The sequence below is a fragment of the Caloenas nicobarica genome, chromosome 2 (assembly GCF_036013445.1).
Source record: "Caloenas nicobarica isolate bCalNic1 chromosome 2, bCalNic1.hap1, whole genome shotgun sequence".
Classification (NCBI taxonomy): domain Eukaryota; kingdom Metazoa; phylum Chordata; class Aves; order Columbiformes; family Columbidae; genus Caloenas; species Caloenas nicobarica.
This window is the reverse complement of record NC_088246.1, coordinates 32,803,768-32,826,547: the sequence shown is the minus strand read 5'-3', so window position 1 is coordinate 32,826,547 and position 22,780 is coordinate 32,803,768. Positions and strand designations below refer to the sequence as shown.

General features: G+C 39.1%; 1 protein-coding gene across 3 annotated transcripts in view; it reads right to left on the bottom strand.

Annotated features, from left to right (window-relative positions):
* HDAC9 (histone deacetylase 9) overlaps nucleotides 1-22,780 on the bottom strand; it is a 280,108-nt gene that overhangs the window by 225,272 nt on the left and 32,056 nt on the right. For 2 of the 3 annotated variants that reach the window (XM_065627268.1, XM_065627266.1), the window contains exons 2-3: nucleotides 1,562-1,803; nucleotides 532-682 (exon numbers count right to left, since the gene is read on the bottom strand). In XM_065627268.1, the coding sequence (XP_065483340.1) occupies nucleotides 532-682; nucleotides 1,562-1,803 (393 nt within the window). The remainder of the gene's footprint in view (nucleotides 1-531; nucleotides 683-1,561; nucleotides 1,804-22,780) is intronic. The other variant, XM_065627267.1, reaches the window with a different exon arrangement.

The window sequence follows — 22,780 nt, the reverse complement described above, 5'->3', positions numbered from 1 at the left end:
TGGTTGAGCTTCATGAAATGGCATCAAGAACAAACATTAGGCAGTTTGAGAAAGTACTAGCAAAAGTATGCAGAAGTCTCAGACAAAGATATTTTGAGTATTTTGTTATATTTTCAGTCTTGAAACAATGCTCAAAATAGTTAATCAGCAAGTAATTTGATTTTTTCCTGTTTTGTAGCACTTTCTGTATTGGGAAATAAACTCTTTAGAGAGAGGTTCTGAAGTGAAGCTTTAGGTTTTCAGATTCCCTCCCTTTTTATAAAAAGAGCTAGATTCTTGAGAGGCATATACACAGGTCTGTCAAAATACGCTTTCCTACAGTCCTCCGACTCTGCACACAAACCAGCAGTGGGTTTCTGTGGGTGCGACAGGTGGCTCTGCCTCTCTGCAAGTACAGCCTTGACTTCTCTAGTTGCATATTTCACAAAGCAATAGGCTTCCTTCAGATTTCCTGTTGTTCACTTCAGCTGGGAAAAAGAAAAGGGGAATAGATTCATTTCTTATTAGGATTCATGGTACATTGGCTCTTACTTTCTCGGCCTCTTTCTTTGCCTCGGAGGGGAGGAAGCTGTTGTTCCCGGCGATGCCTCTCCAGTTCCTGCTCTTGTCTCTGCTGCTCCAGTTTCTGCTCTTTTTCGAGGAGTTCTTGCTGTTGTTTAATGGCTAGGAGTTCCTGTTGTAACTTGCACATAACAAAAAGACATGAGAAAGTGCAGTTTGCAGTGTTTTCTAGGTCAGTCCTGGCCAAAACAAGCCCCTTGAATAACTGAATATCAGTGCTTGCTTCTGCGCTTGCACTTCTTTTCACCTCTTGAACAACTTTCCCCCGCCTTTTAAGTGGGACAGTGCACTGCTGTCACTAAAATGAGCTCTAATGCCAGGTAGCAGCCTGCTGCTCTAGTTTCACTTCTTTCTCTTTTGGCAAAAATGCCTGGAAACTGCACAGGGTTCTTTGCCAGTGCATCACCCAGCTCTGGCTGCTGTGCTCCGCTGCATTTGTCAGCTTCATCAAGCTGAAGCTTAGCATAATGGCAATTAGATCAGAAAGAAAAAATGAAAAAAAAAGGCCAGATGATAAATTTCCGGTCAAAATCCATTACAGCAATCCTACTATAGTGGTTGTAATCCCATAAATCATTTTCTTTTTACATTACATGAGGCAGCCTGCCCCATTTTACAAATTCAAATATTATACACCTGCCTATCAATTTGATTTGTGGGCACAAACTCAAACAGCAGACCAAAAAAGCAGTCTTTTAATATACTCAAAACTGCACATGCAGAAAGGACAGCCATATTGAAGTCTGGCTGAAAACACAGCTTTGTAAAATAGGTAGTTTGATTTTTCTGTGGACATAGTGGCTTGGTCTGCTGTGAGCAACTTGCTGGAAGGTGCTAGGAGTTTTTGCTTGAAAAGGCTTTTATCACCCAAATACAGAGAAATAAGCACTCAAAAGCTATCTCTGCCACAGCAAACCTTTCAGGCATGTTCCCTTTTCATGTCTGCCTAGGCATATTTAGTTTGCAGATAAAGTGAAGGATAAATGAAAAATGTTGCTACCTTTATGTGCTCCTGGAGCTGGGCCTGATGCTGGCGGGTCAGGTTTTCATGCTGCTTCTGAAACTCGGCAATCAGCAGTTGTTTCTGAATTTGCTGCTGCTGCTGGATCAGAAGCAGTTCCTGCTGTAGCTGCTTTTCACGCATAATTGGGTCCACCATGGGAACCATCATCCTGAGATCAGTTCGCAAGTCTAATGGTGAGATAGGCTCTAATCCCACGGGAACCTCCGACTTGACATCCACTGTGGGAGGAAAACAACAAAACGTGTATTTATTAAATATAACTGGAGAAGGAGAATAGGGATCACTCCTACTGGGGAAAAGACCTATTAATCTTCAATGGACAAACCTAACAAAATACTTATGCAATCTACGCTGTATGCAAACTTCAGACATTCCTACTAGTAGCTGGAGATTTTACAGAATATTTTATCCCTTTCTTTCCATTCTCTGCACAAATACTCTCAGATTAATATTCTGCTAAATAGACTAACAAATAACCAGTGCTAAAGCCATGTCAGAGCCTAACAGAGCAATATTTAGTGAGAATCTCCTAGGCACTATTAATGCTTAACAAAAAGACCACTTCTTCGGAGTAAGACGAAGGCCTTCCAGTTCTCACTGCATTGCAAGAGATTTTCCAAAGCTAGTGTGTAGATTTGCTGGGGATGAACATCTATCCAATGCTACAAAGCTACTGCGTGTAAATACAGCTGGCAAACACATAGGAGTAATAAAATTATAGGAACATAATTTGACACAAAAATGAAAAGTTTTAATACAGCTTTTTGAAAAGTGACCATTGTGCTTGGAGTTGATTAGACATACATAATATGCTATACGTATCTTACAAGAAAACGAAAACATCTTGGTTTATTCTAAGTTGTTGCAGTAGTGGTATATATTGTCAAATAAACACTAATGTAGTTAATGAAGAATCCTATGTTTTTCCACCTCTTGATTTAAACTGAAGGGACTAAAAAGCAGAGGAAGAGAGAGCAAGATTTGCTCATTTTCACTACAACACTTGTAAAGCTTATGGTCTTCATATTAAGTAAAGAGACAGAGTGTAACTTTATCTCTTTGAAAAGAACAAAAAACTAGCAAGTGACGTTTCTGCAAGAGGAAAATAAATAGTGGCAGAGGGTCTTTGCTCAAGCTCAGCAGTTCTGATTCCATCCACGAGAGGACAGTGGAACACAAACACATTCGCTCATGTTCCTACTGCTCCACTATTTTCGTAGGAAAATAAGATTACTAGCTGAAAATAAACATGCTGTCAGAAATGACTAGAAAACAAGATTTTAAGTGTATTTTCTCCTTTTTCTCTGCTACAGCTGTGTTTGTTTCAAGGAGAAAACAAAAATGAAACAGAGAAATACTCCAGCAAGCAGGAGCAGCAAAGTGGAAGCAGCAGAAGCTGAAACTCCAGCGAATGCGCAGAAGGGAATTCTAACTGTACAATAATATCTATTAGCAAAAGGTTTTTCAAAAAGACGACGTAAGGCACCAAATCTCTTCAACTAACCTTAACCTTTTCTTCTCAAAATTCTGGAAACACACATTTTTCTGGGCCTTTTTTTTTAAATCCTAGTAACTTACTGTAAACCTCAGAGCATAATTTGCCTTCTTAACCTCCTATCCCAACAGAATGACTGTGCCTAAGTGCTTACTTTTGTTCTGAGTCTGATCACTAAATTATAAAAAATCACCTTTAAGTTACAAAAACTACTCTTGATTATAAATAATTGCCACAGACCAAGAGAAACGGACAGGCAAACCCCCAACCTTTCATCCCATTTATTCAGCAGCAATCCACATTCCATTTGTCTAGACTAAATATAGCCGCGTTTATACAAGAAATCAATAGTGCTTGCAGAGAGCAGAGCAAAGACATGAATATTTCATCAAACTCAGGAGAGAAATGGCAATCAGCAAACTGACAGCAAACCGCGTTGGCTGACTGGCCCCTCCAGATAAGTCTCCGGTACTTGGACAACGGCTCATTGCCTGCAAGCCATAATCTTATCATCGGCACTCTTCTATTTTTAACATTAATTGCATTGTAGGTGACAAAGGCTTATCATGTTTAAAGTGGAGAGATGGATTTTCTTACATCTTCTGTGACAGGATAATAAGCCTTACTCGGAGCAATAATAGTAACCGGAGCTGGGCAAACCCTGCAGGCTCTGGTTCGCAATGGTGTTTGCAAAATGAACCCTGCAGGGTTTGGTTCACAATAGTGCTTGCAAACTGAACCCTGCAGTTTATTTTGCAGATACTGGCTACAAATCAATCCCTGCAAGTCTGCAGGGTGATGCAGGCTGGTGGTACTTCCCATCTCTGATGAGCATCCCACTTCTGCATTTTCAGAGCACTTCTCGTGAGGGGAGGCCTCCAGATTTTTCTAACAATGGAAATTTCCTTTCACTATTAGTAAAATGTACAACTGAAATCAGGCTCAGTTTGGTAAGATACACATTTTCAAAAATTTTCACACACTCAAATAATAAATCTAGCACCAGAATATCTATTTAAGTTCAACTTTGCCTCCTCTTTAAATGTTAATAAACATTAAGGTAGTTCTAGAGACTCGAACTCATTAATACAGATTCTTTCATGTCATTTAAATGCTAATGTTTACTGACAAATAAAGACGCACAGTTATTTCCTGGCATAAATACTGCTAACAGTAAGGTTAGCGCCAACATTACTAATAGCTGCTGACATAGCAAATACTAACTTTTGAGGGTAATTACTGTCTTAAAACTGTACTAGATAATAGTGAGCTGGATAACAGTCAACCTCATCAACTAAGTTATTCTAAACAAGTAAGTATAAAATCAGCAATTAAACTGAACGGTTTGTTACTGTCTGTTAGGTGGTCCTAATGCCACAAGGCATTTACACTCTTACTTGTTACCAGCTGACAACAAAGAGACAAAGCAGCCCTGTGGAGCCACATCAGTGTGAAAAATGTGTCATGGAGCTGAGAATCAGAATCGGTGTCTTTAAAAGATTTGACTTTTAGCTGAAGCATCTTCCCCACCACCAGCCCAACACAATTTTAAGTGTCAAAATTGCAAAGGTGATGCAGGATATTTATTTTCAACTGGGCTTTTTATGTTCCGCCACACCCCACAGAAGAATATAGATATTTTTCAGGTAGAAAAGGAATGTCCTAATCAGTGCCTTCGACTTCCAAACATCGCAGGAAGCAGTGGGATGATGAACTTTAACAACAGGATTCATCAAGATATTTGCCAAAGAAGGAAAAGGATGGATAGTGAAAGAAAATATTAATCAGAGCTTGATAAAGGCTAACTTCACTTTAAGGACCCTTGTTTTGCAGGATTTCCAGTATCACCAGTGGAGTGATGTTGTAGCAGGACTCTGCCTGCACTGTCTCCACCACAGTCTGGAGGAGATTCTTCCCAACAGCTCTGCTGGCTACGGAGCAAGCCTGGGATTCCTCTCTAAGGTTAACTAAAGACAAACTCTCCAAGCTCATGTTAGCTGCGGTGAATACAACGGTAGGCTACAGAATATTAACTAAAAACATCACTGAAAGCTCAGTGATTCCAGGAAATATGCCAAAATTCGAGTAGAAAAATATTTAATTTTCAGCTACAACACACTGCAAAAGGCATATGTATTTATTTTTCCTATAAAAACTCAATTGCCTTTATCACGAAACATAACAACAAAAATAGTCTCAGAAGAACATCCATAGCAATTATATTCCACAGTCGGCACTTCCCGCAGTGCTTTTCATGTTTTGTGGAAAGAAAATAAGATACTTGTAAAATGGCATGCTTGTTGAGTAGATTTAGGTGCTTGAAGTGTATGTAAAATGAGGTAAAATAGTTTGTTTTAATCCTGAGGCTTTGCTTCTTGAAACTATTCTTTAAAAAGGAAATCACTGAAAAAATGTAAGTCACTCAGAGATGGCATTTCAAGCTTTGTTTCTAGTGGCTAGTTTGAATTTTTGATATATTACAATACACAAATCTTCCAAATCACAAGTGTTAGAGGAAAATATCAGAAAGTAAAACAACCCACTTTCTTACCATCATCTCCCAAGAGGGACAATCTTCTTTTTTTTGGCAGTTACTTTTCTTGACAGACATTTATGACATCTTTAAAAGTAGGAACTTAAACAAGGGTTGCTGCCATCAGTCGACATTCTTTATTTGAGATGCAATGAAGAATAATTCTGGTAGACTTGCTTCCCAGAACATCTCTAGTACATTTACTCTTTTTACATTAGAGGAACAGTGTGAATTTACTGGGATTGCAAGGACTCAAGAAATTCCCAAAGGAATTTCTCAGTTATGCTGTTGGGGTGGGACAGTAAGTAAGGCTGGAGAGAGGAATGGAGCATGAGCTGGTGAGGCTCTTTATCCTGCTTGGTCATCCAGGGAAACCTTTTACTGCAGAAGCAGTTAAGGTTTATGAAGTGAGCAAGGAGGACTACAAAAGTTGGAATGCTAAACTAAAATTACATGTGACAAGACACAGATGACAAGCCCCTCCAACCAGCAATTTCAGTATTAGGCAATAAAAGCCTATTCCTGAAAACAGACAAAAGCAAGTAAAATCTAGAAGAATTATTCTGCCAAGAAATGGCCACACGTTACTCCAGACATCAACTCGGTGAAGTATTACCAAGAAAAGAGAGAACAGGAGAGCTGTTTATACTGGTGGTACTCTTTTGAACTCTGCTCTGCAAAAAACACAGGCCACCTGAAGTTATTACTAACTTGTACAGTACTTTTCTTATTTTTCATATGCTTTTCATAAAATGAAAACAAACCAGAAAGAGTTTTGCACATTTTAGTCTAAAAGAAACTGCTTCCATTTGGTCTCTTCATTCAAAGAAAGTGAAAAACATTATTTTTTGCAGGATTAGTCACCAGTCAATCATGGCATAATCAGAATACTAAAGGATTTACAGAAAAGCTCTAAATGGTGGAAAGAGTGGAAGATATCACCCTGAACCCAATGAAGATAATACTTAAATTTACTTTCCATTTTAAACCTAGCATTCCCCAGATTTATGTGCCACCTCATTCAGGACTTGAAAAGCACCAACACCTGAAAAGCCACAGCAATGTCTTTGAACATAGATTGAAAAAAAATCACTGAAAAGATTGAAAGAATGGAACACCACAGTAGGCCGAAAGTTGCAGGAATAAGGAACAGAGGGTAGGAGGGAAACTTTGGCAGTCGGGTGAGACACAAACTAACTGGCAGGAGATGGGGCAGAAAAGGACCGGCCAGGCAATAAGACACAAGCAGCCAGCCAGAGATGGAGCACTGGGGAAGGAGCTAAAATTTCGTCTCCTTCTGCGCTGAGCAGCAGCGTGACAGGAGCGTTGCTCAGGCTGTAACCCCAGAGCAGGCCTGGCGCCCTGGCTGGGCGGCACCGCTTGGCCTCACTGCCAGGGTAAATAAGGAGCTAACAGCGGAGCAATGTGTCCGTCGTGAGGACGCCGGGAAATGCGGCAAGAAACGTGTTTTTGAATAGCCGCGACTGAAGAGGATGGAGTTTGGCACGCAAACTACTACAGCAATTGTTCGGTGTTCAGACTTGCAGAAAAATGTCCTAATGTGGAGACCGCTGCCCAGAGGAGAGGCGGCTCACAGCTTTCTGAGGCAGCTGTGCCACGACAAGACGAGCACAGGAGACTGCAGGAGTGAGAACATGAAACTTTAAGAATAACTAGTGGCATCAGAAGTACAAGTCAGATGCTCAATAAACTGTTAAAGGTTAGGTTACCTCCCATGGGATGCTTTTATCATCCCAGCTCCATTGGGTAAAATCTTGTACACCTCAATTTTCAGTTGGTATAATCTGTCATTCCTCTGTTAACCTCAATACAGGCAAAGTCTCTTTATACCACCTGAGAAGCTTGATGCAGAATCTCTCTCACAAGTACAGGGGTGAAAGAAGATGGTCTTGAGAGCATCTCATTTTAATATGGGGACAAAAGCATCCAGATTTAGGATGACACTTATAAAACTTTTTTCCAATATTTAAAATCAAAAGAAAATTTTCTCCACTCTCACAATTATGCTAAAGGATGCATCCAAGCTGAAAAAAGTGTCACTTAGATTTCACTGAATGTTATTAGATATTTTTTATTAATTATATTTCTCAGCCATAGTCTGGATTTTGGTTGTCACAGGCAAAGGAAGCAGAAAGAAGACAGCAAATGCAAATGGAAGGTTTTTTTCAAAAGCAACACCATGGCTTTTCATGGCAGTTAAGTACTTGACTGCAATTTGTACTTTAAAACTTCCTCGCTTGGAAAGGAAAAGCACAAGAAATTAAAACACATTTCAGATCAGAGAAAATACTTTCCAGTTATTTTCTTGGATTATCCTTCAAGAGTCTGTAATAATTTTAAATAGTAGTGTCACTGAATTAGAAGTATAAATGAACTGTCAAACCTGATGTTGATCATAAACTCAATTGAGTTTATGGTATTAAGGAGACGTGTAATAAATTATACTAGAAACGTATTCCCCTTTCTTCTATAAAAGGGATCTTATCATGATTATACCTTTTCCCTATTTCTTTTAAGTGTTTGCATACATGTCATAATGAGAAGTAAAATAAATGCAAACAGTGGTCTGGGCTTTGATTTACCATTCTCTTATTTCCCCAGGGCCTAGAAAGGAAGCTCAAACAACCACAAACTTCTAAAATATCAGTGAGAGGCCTTGAAATACCAACACTGAAGTTACAGCTAGCTGGCTTTTGTAAAAAATCAAAGGCTTTATTATATTGATTTACTAAAATCAGATTCCTTCTCTGCAAATAGGCTTTTGAGTCAAACAGTCATAATAAACACAAACATAAATGCCATATAAGTAGTTATAGCCCAGAAGTTTTAAAATGTTATAGTGTTTGCTGTTTCTTCTCTACTGAATACACAAGCAGGAGTTCCACTTATGAGTCTGGCAGAGTTCATGCAAATATCAGGCCAACCACTTCTGTCACAGTAATAAAGGCAAAAGCGCCTAATAAATCACATCAGAATGTGAAACACTTTTAAACTCAAACTTGGGATGATCTGTTATCAAGAAATCCAAGCAGAGCTATATTTGGGTTTCTGAATTACTTTATTTATATTTCAGCTAGGAGAACTCTTAACACATGCATTCCCTACACCCATCAGCATATAGGCACATTTTCACTTTCCAGAAAATGCCTTTTCATAGGAATCCAAAGACCCTAAACTCTGGATACTGCTGCTACAGGCAAGATAAAAACAGGACAAAGATAAATGTAGATATAAATGTAGATATAGTTAAAAATATAGAATTTCTATGTAACTTTCTTCTCAGTTCCAAAACCTATGACATACTGGTGAAACTATTAAATAATGATAATATATCAGGGTTAATTATGCTGTTGATACCTGGTATTGGGTTAGCCTATTTGACCATAATGTGGTTGCCCTGTGGCATGTGTGCACAAGAAACAACAGGGAAGAATGTAAAATAGCATTATTTTGGCTGAGTATCTTCTATGCATGGGTCAGTACCACTGTCAGCCAGATCACGCTGAAGACTGAAGAAGGTTTGGTTTGGTGGTAGCACCGCTTAGCGGCTGGAGAGCTAAGTAGGTGCAATGTCTCCAAATCAGTAGGTGCCAGCTTACCACTATCTGCTGGTCATTTCACTAAGGCCTTAAAATTAATTAAAATGAAAGCATGAGTGATATAAACCTGTGGGTATGCACTTGCATACACATGTAATTCTTGCATCATATCCTGAAATGCTAAGAAAAAGCAAAGAGCAGACATGACACAACAGATTCCTCTCACCTCCCTTTTTAATAATAATAGCAGCTACATACATGTGAGAAAGTCAATATGATTTTAATTGTGTCAGTATTATTATACATTAAAAGACAGTGTACAAAGTCCCCCAGGTTCCTAAGGATGACTGAAAGGACACCATAAGGGCTTCTAGAGACCTTCTACAGCTTTTGCCTCAACCCAAGACAATATGAGGCTGCTACAAGTGGTACCAAATACATCCAGAACATATGGTTTTCACTTTCCTTTCACCTCTTCTCCACCTGTGAATGCTGCAGGCACACTGGTGGCAATGTTGAGTTTACACCTGCTGAATAATTCCCAACAGTAGGGATACCATACTCTAATCCCAAGTGGATGACACAGAGAAAGAGGAGACGGGAAAAAGCTCTTCCTCAAAGTGAGAATATCAAAAGTAAACAGCTACCATTCTGGCATGCCAGCAGGTATATGCTGAAGTGTCACTGGGCAGTGTGCTCAGGCAAATTACACAGTGGGTGGAGGTTTGCTGAAAAAGTATCCCCAAATAGCTTTGCTATTTCAGGAGTGTGAAAGCCAGTGCTCCAAAAGAAACCCTTGGAAGGCAAGATACAGTGCAAATCTTTCAAGGAACTATTGGCAACATTGTACGTTACAGAAAAAGATGACTGACTCCAAAAATGCATTGAAAATAATATTTTCCAGTTCCTATTTTTTTCTGTTTGCCTTCTTTTATTTTTTTTTATTTTTTTTTTAAAATTTTTGTAGCTGTATGTGCTCCACAAGATGATACAATATTTAGGGTGTTCTTTTCTCTTCTTTTTTACTGCATAGCAAAAACTATAACATACATGCAACTTAATAAGCTCACAGCCTCTCTATTATACTCAGGAAATCAAGAACCACCTTCTATTTTTCCAATGTTTTTAATAAATATTTATGGAATGTCCTGCTCTTTGGCAAGCATGGGGCTAAAAATGGTTTTGATCCCCAGCACAGAAAAAGGGAGGTCAGAATTGAAATCTCCCACAGAGGAGGAGAAAAATCCAACAGAAGGATAACAACACCTTCCAAAGAATCTTTCTAACGGGAGATTAAATGGGATGCCAGTCAGGGACTGGCAACACAATACTACTTACTGTGCTAGCTCAGAAATAAAACTCTTACGTATCCTATGCAAAACTAACAATTGCAGATGTTTACTAGCAAAGACACATTTGTTTGTGTTATACATTTTTTCCTATTCTGCTTCCCTTTGTACCATGTTGCCTTGGACTGCAGGATAGTCAGGGGAGTCTGTCTTCCTCTGCTCACCTAAAACACCTAGTATATTTGCATAGTGACTGAAATAAAATGAATAAATAATACTAGAGCACTGGCTTGCCATTTTTCAGAAGGCTACCTGTTGGATTACAGATACCTAGAAGTAGAAGAGATTACAGCATGCATGGAGAAAACACTATGAGTAAGGCAGGAGAAATGAAAGGAAAATATATGGTCCCAATGATGATGCAAAGGAAAGAAGGCAGAGTTTATTAGACTGCAGAACTGAATTAGGAGTGACAGAATATGAAAAGGGACAAACAATGGCAATACATCTGATGGGATTATTATGCAGCAGTCAAGCCCCAAAAGTGGATGGATAACAACGTCAATAGGCAGAGAAGATGGGATGCTCTAAAGAAAGGGGGAGTTTCTGAGGAAGATCCCTCTCAGCTTGATGAAAGGGTTGTGAAGGTTTTAAAGTTCTTGGTTTAATCTATTTTCTGGTGCAGACAGAGTATATCTTTCAGGGAACAACCTTGAATACCATGCAGATGGCCTCATTTCCATTACTAAGGCATTACATAAGGCAGGCACTCCAGTAAACGAGATTACATAAAACATACAAAAAGCATTATGAACTCACAAGCAAGAAAATGCCAATCTTCCAAAATGCTCACTTGGATTTTTTTCTCATTAATGTGAAGACAGTTGCAGTTTTATATCATATAGATCCAAACCATAATCATTTGCAGTAAGTAATCACAAAAAGTCTCTCTCTCATATTCTGCCATGTGGGATATGGGGCAATTACTTGAAAAAAGGAGACAGACATCTCAGGTTCACAGTTGTAATCTAACTAATGCAGAACTCTTCCATTTTCCCAAAAGGGTGTCTTGGCCAAAGCAAACTTTGAGATGTTTACTTCTAAAATTAAATAATGTTCTTGAGCTGAAAAAAAGTCCCAAGCTAGGTATGTAACAACTTATTCATGTAATTCTGTGACATATTTAGCATCATCACTATTACACTATTTATCTAAAGTCCTTGTTTCCTATTTTTCCTCTTCACCGCAGTAAATTATTCCACCCCTACTGTGTCCATATTTTGTTGACTTTGACTATCTACTTGAAAACATGTGCTGTAAACATCTGCCACGAATTCAAAATATTTCAGACAGCAAAAGCAACTTACCACTAACATTGCATTCTATATGACAGTAAGAAAAGATATTTCTATGTTTTCATAATGAGGCAGCACTAAACTTAGAAAATATTATTCATGATTCGTGCTCCCCAGACTAAAAAGATCTCTGAAAGGCTCCCTCCAGAATACAGAGATCAGACTTCAGCCACCAGAGGGAGTCAATCTGTTTTGTCAGGTCGACAGGATGAACAGAAAAAGCACTGAGATGGGAAGAAAGTTCTAACAAATACTGTACTTTATATCCAGATATATGTGGATACCAAACATTAGGAAAAAAAAAGAATTGGGATTCTGTTCCTTGAGATAAGAAAATTACCTTTTTTGCTTCAGGTGTTCATTAACAAAATTCCTGGTAGTGTACTTTTCCCGTATGACTTCAAACGAATAAAATTTTAAGGAATCAAAACCTAATAACTGACATCATCAAAACGATAGCCATATTTCTATCCAACTTTATTTGAGTTCAAGTCACTATCATACTCATAAGTCTGTTTCAGATATAGGCTAGCTCAACTCAAAACTGTAAATACAGCAGGTTTTCTTCACTTTATTTACGATTTAGTCACCTTAATCAGCAAGTAGAGTTATGGACTTAAGATGGTGACTACAGGAAAGAAACCAATATTTCTACTTACTCTGCCAAACATTTGCCTTGGTAGTTTTTCAGCACTGGAAAATCAAACTATAGGAATTATTGAGATGATGGCAACTTTCTCAGTACATCGGCTCGAGGTATTTTACATTACTATTATTCTAAATAAATACTGAAAAATGGTTCTGCATTCTGTAATATTCCAGAAACTAATGAAATGAAATGAAACACTTCTAAGGAATTAATCTGTTATGTCAAAAGAAACAACAGCCATAGAAAAATTCTACACAATTCTGATTCCACTTAGCAAGTGCAGTTCAGAAAACTGGAAATCCAAAAGTTATTACCCATTTTTGTTTTTCCACATTTCAGTAGGTCCATTTCTTACTAGTGGGCTGGTTGTTTCTCTTGTCATCTCAACTCATCTGACACGCAGAAAGTCAGTCAAACCAGTGGGCATTTCTTCAGTCTCAAATAAGAGATTCTTTCAAAAGCAAGCTTTTCCAGAAATTAAATTTCCTATTAAGAAGCCTACAAAAATCAGTGGGAACTCTTCTCAAATTTCAAACTCAAATTTTAGAAGCTGCAGATCAGGCCTGGAACATGCACACTGGACTGACTGCTTGAATGGAGCCAAGCACTCAAAACTATTCTTCAAGAAACTCTTTGGGTCCTTTGAGAATCCTAATCATTTAAATAAACCTTAGTCATATTGAAACCCCTGCCCTCCACTTAACAGATTAATCATTCCGAGCAGAAGTTCCCTCTCATCAGAACTAAGATGAACAAATCTTTGCACATTGCAGTAAGAAGCACATTTAGCCCTGTTGACTGAGCCTTTGAACCTGGCTGGACATGTCATCATAAACTAAAATTCTGCAATACAAGAGGCAACGTGAAAGTAAGTGCTCGGTTTCTGCACTTTAAGCAGAAGTTTTTGTGATCAATGAGACGGCATTAACAATATTTTATGGAATTCTTGCATCAGGCATTGCATGTTAAGGACTTGGAGAAGGCACCACAACTAATTTAAAGTTTTCCATGGCAAGTCTGTAATAGTGATTTTAAGGCAAAGCACTGAGAGAGTGTGGTACCACACAGAAGTCATTAACCCATACACTTTAACAAGAGACAAACTGGAATCAAAAGATTGAAAAGAGCATCTTAGCTGTAGCTAAGTCCTTTACTAGCTTCTCATGTTCAATATGATCAGTTTTCTTTCTCAGAAATTTAAAAATTCCTCTTGATTGCAGTAATTTGACTACTTTTGAGCTTTCCTCTTACTCAAAGTATTTCAAAAGCTACCAGGAAGTGATTTTCAATATTTTTAGTTTATTGAAAATATTATAATGAAACATATTAAAACAATTAAGAACAAAATGCAAGTAATTTCTGATGCATCCAGAAAGTACAGCTTCACTTTCTGTGTTTTGGGGTTTTTTTAACATAAATTTATGCCATTTATATTTCTTAGAGTTATGCTGTTAAGAAACAGGAATTTATTTCGGCTAATGAGGTTATTTACAGTAATTTTTAGATATGCTTGTGTTCGGTTTTCTTCGTTTGATTAGGATCTGATAGTGAATACCTGAAATGAAATTTCTACACTGTTACAGATTGCCCTCTAGCCAACCTTGGTCCAGAATTCTCCCTCTGCTGACTGTATACCTTAATTAATTACATGAACACTGAGACCAGGGTAGTATTTCCATAAAGCATGTTTCATGCAATGTCTTAGGACGTGAAGGTGAAGAATATATCACATGAACGGACTTCCCCCTACTCACCAACATAAACCACCATTTCCTAGAACTACCACAGAATCTACACAACCATGAGCTGCTCATAGTTGTGAACAGCAGAACTTTGCAAAAAGTAAAGGAATAATAGGGTTTGGACACAGCATAAATATGGAGAGAATGGCCACAACTCAGGCTACCTGAAGGAAAGGAGGTCTGGAAATACCGACAATGGAGATGTCATTGATTTCACTCATTCCAAGTATGTGAATGCTGTTCTGTCAACGGAGAGCTATGCACCTGATGAAACACCACAAAGCAGAGCTGATACCCAATACTACCACCTTTCACTTTCTCCACAACTCAGAGTCCCAAAGTGAAAAACTGACTAGCTCTTGGTTCAGAAAGAGCTCACTTATGCACCCATAAAATTCCATTTCATTTCCAATCACACATCTGCCAAAGAAAAAAAGACAAATGAAAGTGATAATCAACACACAGGCAAAAGGGTTTCTCAAGGATTTACCTTAAATGCCTTTTGAATACAGGCAAAATGAACAGCTCACCTTCCATGCCAGAGATGATAAAAAACTAGCATATGATCTCTCTTAAAAAATGGGAAAGGAACAAATGTCACTCTCCACTATCCTCCTAATGCACCCATTTGCAAAACTTGCACCACCTTTTACAGAGCTTGCTTCATCTCTTCTTAGAGGACATTCTGATAAGGGGAGACTAGTTGCAAACTGAGATGGAGTTGCTGAGATCTCACCACTAATTACAAGGAGGTTGACTTCAGACAGTGCCATGCTGTATTTACCACTCAGCTCTAAAAAGGTATGGAAATCAAATGCCATAAAGCTGCATGACTTGGGGTCACAAGGCCGAACAACTGTAGATCCTGCACTCCTTGGAACAAGGAGACCACAGATTCTTTGTTAGTCACCAATCACATATAGGGCTGTATGCCATCTATGATACAATTTTGTGCAAATACGTTTATACTGACAGCACGTTATCGCAGCATAAGGTGAAGATCTCACCAATGTTATTGGGTGGGATCACCCTTTCTGTCAACGGAGCAAACTATTTCAGTGAACAGTTAACAAGAAAATCATAAGGGATCATTTGAAATCCTCTTTTTTGAACCACTTTTTTTGCTGCCACCCACCTGAAATTCAGCTTATTGAAAAGTGTAATTTTTGACGGAAAACTATGTCTGGCAACAGGATATTCAGCTGTTGATTCCTGTATGCCAGCCAAAGGACACTATGCATCCAGATACGCAGTTTAATACCACAATAAATTAAATTTAAAAAAAAAAAATCAATAAACTTTGTACCTCCTAACATTCAAATCCTCAATAAAACCCATTGAAACAGCACCTTATGACTTTCATCCAATTATGGCCTTTCAGAAACATCTGAAGGCACACACAAAATCTTGCTAATTTCTCAGAAATATGGCTAAAGGTTCTTAACTTCCTGAACTGAGTGAAAATCCCACATAACACAGTTATCTGCTGAAGTCCAAATGTCCTAAGAAAGCACCTGTGTGCAAACTACACAAAAGATCTTCAGGCTTGGATCGGTTCCTGAAAATGGTTGCCCACATGGAACTGCTCCAGAGCACAGCAGGGAAGATAGTGCTCACTCAATTATTTCTGAGAACTCAGCGCGGCAATAACCCTCTTCAGAGCTATCTTCTACCTTTCCAATGTGGACCTGTTGATCACCTTTCCCTCAAGTGAAAGACGCAGACTAGATGGAAAATTATCCACTAAACCTTCCAGCCCTTTAAATAAAGCCTTCTGCTGAGATCTGACAGGGCACGTTTTCCCCATGTGTGTGTTCAGTTCCACATTTCTGAGTTCAAAACCCTGCTACAGCCATGAGATTATCCTGACCAACGCCAGGCAGGCTCATGACACAAGCTTCAATGCAGTGCCCACCCAGGCTTAAAACTCTGTTGGCTTTTCCAATATTGATATCAAGCTGGTGGGTACATTCAAATAGCTACCAAAATGCCGTCTGCAACCTCCCATCTGCAGAAAGCACCACCACAAATTTCCCCATTATCAGTATTATGAAGACAGAGAAAAAGTAACTTACTTGCAAAGCAAAAGCCATCCCAATCTGAGAAGTATGTCTTTTTCTGAAATAAACGTTACTCGGTTCTAAGAATTCACACAATTCACTTCCTTTGCTCTTCCTTGACAATGACTATTTAGAAGAGATCTATTTATTCCCCAGTACATTTCACAGTTCCTGTTTCTAAATGAGAATCATATTAACAAAGTGTAGAAAGACCCAAGTATGTCTCAAGAAAGCAAGACTGATTTCTATAAGGTAGGTACAGTTTTATTTCCAGAGGAAAAAAAAAAAAGAAAAAAAACAACAACCCAAAAAACCCCACCAACCAAACTAAAACCTTCAAAGATGGACATTGATATAGTCAGCCTTTCAGGACCTATTGATCCAACTATGAACTTGCCAAAAAGGAGAGGAGAAAGTTAAAAAGTGTTTAAGATAAAATTCATAATTTGAGATTACTGTATTCTACTATAGTTTCCAATTTACCATTCATAAATAAATATCAAAACTGACCTTCTTCCAAGAAACAGATTTGCAACTATGTCATGAAAAACGATTGTCCCTTCACCTATTAGTGTCACATCAGATTAAAAGCACTTCTTCCTTCCTGTAATACAGCAGACTCCATGTTAAAGTAATTCCAAGATGATATATTGTACATTGTACTTTACAAAAAAACCCAGGCAGAGTGAAGGGAATCCACTTCCTACAATTCCACCCTGTGCATAGTTATTACTCTTGTTTTATTATAAAAGTATTTTCTGCTCAAACTAAACCAATGTCCTGTTTCATACTGCAATATTTACAGCAAAAAATAAGTTAAACATAAAACTTCTGAAAGAATACAGAGGACCACAGCATGGACGGCCAAAAGAGCAAAGGAACCGCAGCAGAAGAAAATCAAATACAACCATATTCAAGGAGATTATGCAGTGAAATGCAGTGGATTTTTCATGTGCTTTGAACAGATACTGTGTATTTTGCATCCCTTCCATGCTCTTTATAAGCTCTTTACCACCACCTCCAGGTACTACTCTCGAGTACCAAACATTCACTGGTACCTCCTTGCAGTGTGAAACTTTAATGGTAGGTTTACTGAACCAGGGGTACACGCTGGCCTGGGCACGCAGAGCTGCTTTCATCCCTTCCCTGTGGTTTCCTTTTCCATGGTAGGCTACCCAATATTCCAGGGCACAGTCTGAACCAGTATAAACTTCCTGCTAAATGACTGCGGTTCCAGTCCTCACCCTGACCATGGGCACCAGGGACTGACCACACTCTCCTGAGTACAGAAGTATCAACATGCTACTGGAATTGGTGAGTAAAATGATCAATGTGTTGAAATACCTACATTTGCTAGCACAGTATGTTCTTAACTGTTTTCTTAGGCTTTTTGGAATCTGTAACTTGCACCACCATTGAAGAATAAAATAAAAACACAAAGCCATGAAGGTTTATTCTCAAAACACCTTTTTGCCATAACATAAACTTCACCGTGTCTCTGAATACCATTAAAACAAGTAACCTACTTGAAAGTAATATAACTTGAAAAGTATCCTTAAAAGTGAAATTATTGAAATTGTTACATTTATAATTTATAAGTATACTTATAATTTTATATTCATGATAATTTTAATACTTTCTATTTTACTGTTAAAACATCCCACAAACACATACAATTCAGTCAAAAGCTGCAGAAACATTGGGGTCTGACATTGTAAAACACTCAGCTATAAAGGAAGAACAGCTAAAACAAAGATAACATCAACTTTGTTTGAAGTTTACATTTAAACCTTAGATACACACATATATAAAGAGCTGGATTAAGAAACAAAAACTGTAAGGCCACGCCAAGAGCTGCAAAACAAAGAACCATTCAATCATAGAATAAAATAATTTCTCTTATATAGCATTCCAGTTAACGATTAGTGTGGAAAGTTAAAGAAAAATGGCCCAAGTATAATAATTATTCCTAAATCTGAGATGAGCTTAAAGCTACACCTGGAGGAGCTCGGCTGCCTCACGCTGTGCGTAAACTGCTCATCCCCTCTCCCCCAGCTCTCGCAGCCTTCCCAAGCTGAACAGATCAGCTGTCACAACCCTCCCTCTGGAGAAAAGGAGGAGCTCCCTGCTCTGGTCTTGTGAAAGGAGGTGAGACGCTGGCTGAAGTCACTCTGAGTAGGTGTGGTGTGAGTCTTACTGACGGTCACATGAGATATGCCCAGCGACAGCCCCAACTGCCTTAATAAACCAATATGTGTTATCAGAGCCTGTAAGAAGTGAGTATGAGCGCTGTGTAACAAGCAGGAGCTGCGTAAGCAGCAAGCGCAAGGAATTATGTCTTCAGGGATGAATATGAGTCCTACGTCCCACAGTGACTCAGTAAAACATAATCCTGTATTGAATACAATTAAGCCAATTAACACCATATGAACACTGTTTTAAAACTTGTCAAGTTTGGTAGCCTCGTGCCTTGGGAACAGCCTTCATTCAGCAATGATAAAACCACTCTTACATTAGGCAGAACTCTTAGAGCATGGGAGCACCACTTGAGATCAAAAAATAGCCCACGATAACTGATGTTGACAACTCTCAGTAGCAATATCCCAGCCACTTTAGCGACTGCTCTTGCAGCATGTGAAAGACAGAGCCACTGATATGAAGCTAACAGTCTTTAGCTAGTTTCAGTCTAAGTAAAGAAAACCATCTGGCAAGAAATCTCAGCCAGCCAGCCACAGGGCTGTTAAACTGCTTTGCTGAGGCCGGCTGCCACTGAGGTTGCGTACAAGGGGCAATGGGGTGAGGAAGGGGTCTGCACGGGTGTTTTTGCCTCATGCTAGACAAGCCTCTGCTCCCCCACTGAAAACACCAATTTCCCTATTTCATAGAATAATAGAATCACAGAATAGTTTGGGTTGGAAGGGACCTTCAAAGGTCACCTAGTCCAACCCCCTGCAACGAGCAGGGGCATCTTCAACTAGATCAGGTTGCTCAGAGCCCCGTCCAGCCTGGCCTTGAATATCTCCAGGGATGGGGCATCTACCACCTCTCTGGGCAACCTGTTGTACCCTCTTTTCTACTATTCCCCACCAAATGACGTGGCATGTGGCAGTCACGCCCTTGGTCTTCCTTCAACTACAGCCGGGGTCCTCTCCCAGTACCTTCCTGATTACAGGTGGCTTTATGGCACAATCACACATGGCGAGACAGGGAAATAACTGAAATAATATCTTCCTTCAGGATTCATAAGGGGCACATAGTAGAGGCAGTTCCCATAAGTGACCTGGAGAAGAAGGGACAGAGCATGAGTACTTCCCAGAATTTATTAAGATAGGTAACAGAAAAGGAATACAAACCACTCATGTAAGGCTCTAACGAACCACTGAACTATGGTAGACTTTGAAGTTTGGGTAAACCGGACTGAAATAATCCATGTCTGCCAACTCTTTATCTATACTGATGTGCCAGTTGCCAGTATTCTTCTGTGATGGTTACGCATCTTAAAGGACAAAGAGGTTTAAGTCTCTCTTCAGCCTAAAGATGTAAATAAGGGTCCCAAGTAAATACCTATTGCATTCACTTGAAATTCCTACAGATTTTGCTCACATCTTTTGGCCAATTTCAGCTGGCTGTCAACCAGAGTACTCACTAGTACAACACTTCTCTTAGTCCAGTAGCCATTTCACACTATTTTGCTAATCTATGATTCTACTGCGAGAAGCATATTTTCATAAAGCTTAAATGGGTGAAAAGTCACTGAGGGAAGTCGTGCGTTTAACCCCATCTCATTTAAAAATGGGGCTGGGTTTCAGTCAAACAGATGTACAAAGATCTGTAATTTTTTATAGCATTTACGGAGATAAAATGCATTTGAAAGAAAATCTGTGCCTTTTATGTTAATTCCTAACCTTTCTCCTCGCGGCTTTGACCCATGCTCACAGCAGAGCCCTGCTTAGAGTCGGTCTGCCAATACTTTCCAGGTTATGGCAGTCCCCTGAAAGTAACTCAGCTCTGCACATTTAGGAAAGAAGGACTGATGTGTATCACATGGCCAAGCGGGAGCCTCTTTTCTGCAGGGACAGAGCAATGGCAGTGACAAATCTAATGGCAGATGCCATGTTTATCCACACCGAGAGAGCAACCTCCTTCACATGGACATTTTGGAACCTCAGTCTTATATGGACATTTGTGTTTGTGCATATACAAACTAAAAACTGACTGAAAACACTGGAAATGTCCCTGCTACTACATCTTAATATTTGGATTGATAAGAATTTGTGGCCTCTGGAAGCAATCTTAAGAAATGTCTGTCTGGTTTCTAAACTGTACTTTTAAACTTTCAGCTACCAGCTTAATCTATTAACTCAATACCTCAGCAGTTTTTGTGACTATTGCATAATTCTTTAGTCAGAAATACTACAGTGCAGTGTTGTATATTCACAAGTCTTCTCTCATGCCAGTTTCTGTTCTGAAAACCACCATATGATTTGTTTTTCAGATCATATTAATTAATCCCTCATTGGATTAAACTGCTATGGTTTTTTTGTTATGCTGTTAGCAAACAGCTGGGTCTTCACTAACTTCAGTGTAGTTTGTGTGCAACTTAATATCATCTCCATTACAAACCCCTTCTAAAGCTTAGAAAATGGTCTGTCACCTGAATCCTGTTGCATAGCATGTTTAATTTATAAGCACTTTGATCTGTAGACAGTATTTTCCCACCACGTTTGTTTGCAGTTTTGATGGCAAACTACAGATAGCAGAGCCATAAGCTCTACTGTGAGAGTAGAGAACAGACAGCATTTGCTCAGACAGGTATGCAAAAAACCAGTAGAAGCTATCTACAATTCACAGCACAACAGCTCTTTGTGGATAAATGATGAAAGATATGATTGCTTCCAGTGAGTAATAAGTATGCATGACAAATAGCTGTACCACTGTTTATTTCAGGAATATACCACAAAATAGCGAGAGCTACATGGCTGTTATTTGCACTTCTGTAACAGACTACTTCAGTGGTGTTTCTATAAATATTGTACATAAGCAGCTATAAAGACAAAGATTTAAAAATAGGTCATAGGCATTAGGAGCGGATTATACTGTACAGGTGGGAAACAATGATTTCTGGCACAAGCACAGATTATGTCTGTGTTTGACATGCGGGAAATCTCCATCAGTACAAATCAGCTGCCACCAGTGCTGAATGAACTCAAGTCATTGCAGAACACAGCGTCAATCATCGACACAGCTCTATCGCCCTCTTTAAGATATTTTAGTATCGCAAGGGAGTAAAAAGTCAGAAAACAGAAACATTTTTAAAGTGGGTTGTGCGAATACTCCTGTGATGTGTACAGATAATAAAATAAGACTGCATATTCCCACTCGTATTGGGAATGCTGGTACTGGTTGAGAGACTACAGAGAATTACGCAGAAAAGAGAGACTTGCCATTCCTAGAAAAGAGTCATAGCTAGGACAGTTCAGGTATACAATGCCTCTAAGACTGATTTCCCCAGGGAAACCTTGTGTTTGAATGGCAAAGAGAACAGTATGGTTGGGTGCTTTTGAGAACCCTACCTGCACAGCTTGTCCTCATCTATCTGGAGCAGGATGGGTACCAGATGGGATATGGCCACCTCGTCATCCACCAAAGAACTGTAACAGCTTCCCTGATGGGCACAAAATAAGAACCACCCTGGCTGCCTGCCTTCTCCTGAGATGCATCTTTTGAACACATCATTCTTCTCTCCTTATCTTGCCAGTTAAGACAAACATGAGAAAGGAGAGCGTGGCCCCAAATCAACATCAAGAAAGCAGTCACGTACTTGCCATGCTTCTTACAGGTGACACTTTTCTTTAATACTTTGATAAAATCTTATCATCTTTTAAAGATCAATATATCTATTATCATTCCTCATTCCTTCTGCTTTTGCTTTCTGTCCTGCCCATAAGGCAGCAGGAAAGGGAGAGTGGAAAACCTGTCCGAACACCAGTTGCCACCATTGCAATATGTCCAGTGCGAGCATCCATAAACAGATTTACAAAGGAGAAACTGAAGCTCAAATTAGGACTCGAAGTATAATATAATTCCTCTCATTTTTTTTTTTCCCAGAAAGAAAATATAGAGAGAATATGCAGAATATCAAGAAATTAGTGTTTTGTGGAAAACCAAATCTCACACAGACTTCTAATTTACAAGCCAAATTGTCAACGAACAGTGGAAATCAGTTCAAGAATGATTGCTATACCTAAAGATTCATATGCGTTCACAGAAAGGTCTCCCTCCCCACAGAGGAGAGGAAATATTCCCCGTATGATTTTCATGTATTGGCCAGGATGCCACAGCCACGCTGTTTGGCAGGAAACCCTGCAGGGAAATGTAGAAACCAAAAACATTACCAGAGATCAACCGCCAGTTGAAAACTGTTGCAGAGACAATCTATTCCTTCAAAAATTTTGTTCATTCATACAGGATCCAACTGATGTGCTTTGAAAGACCCTTCTTCAACAGAATTC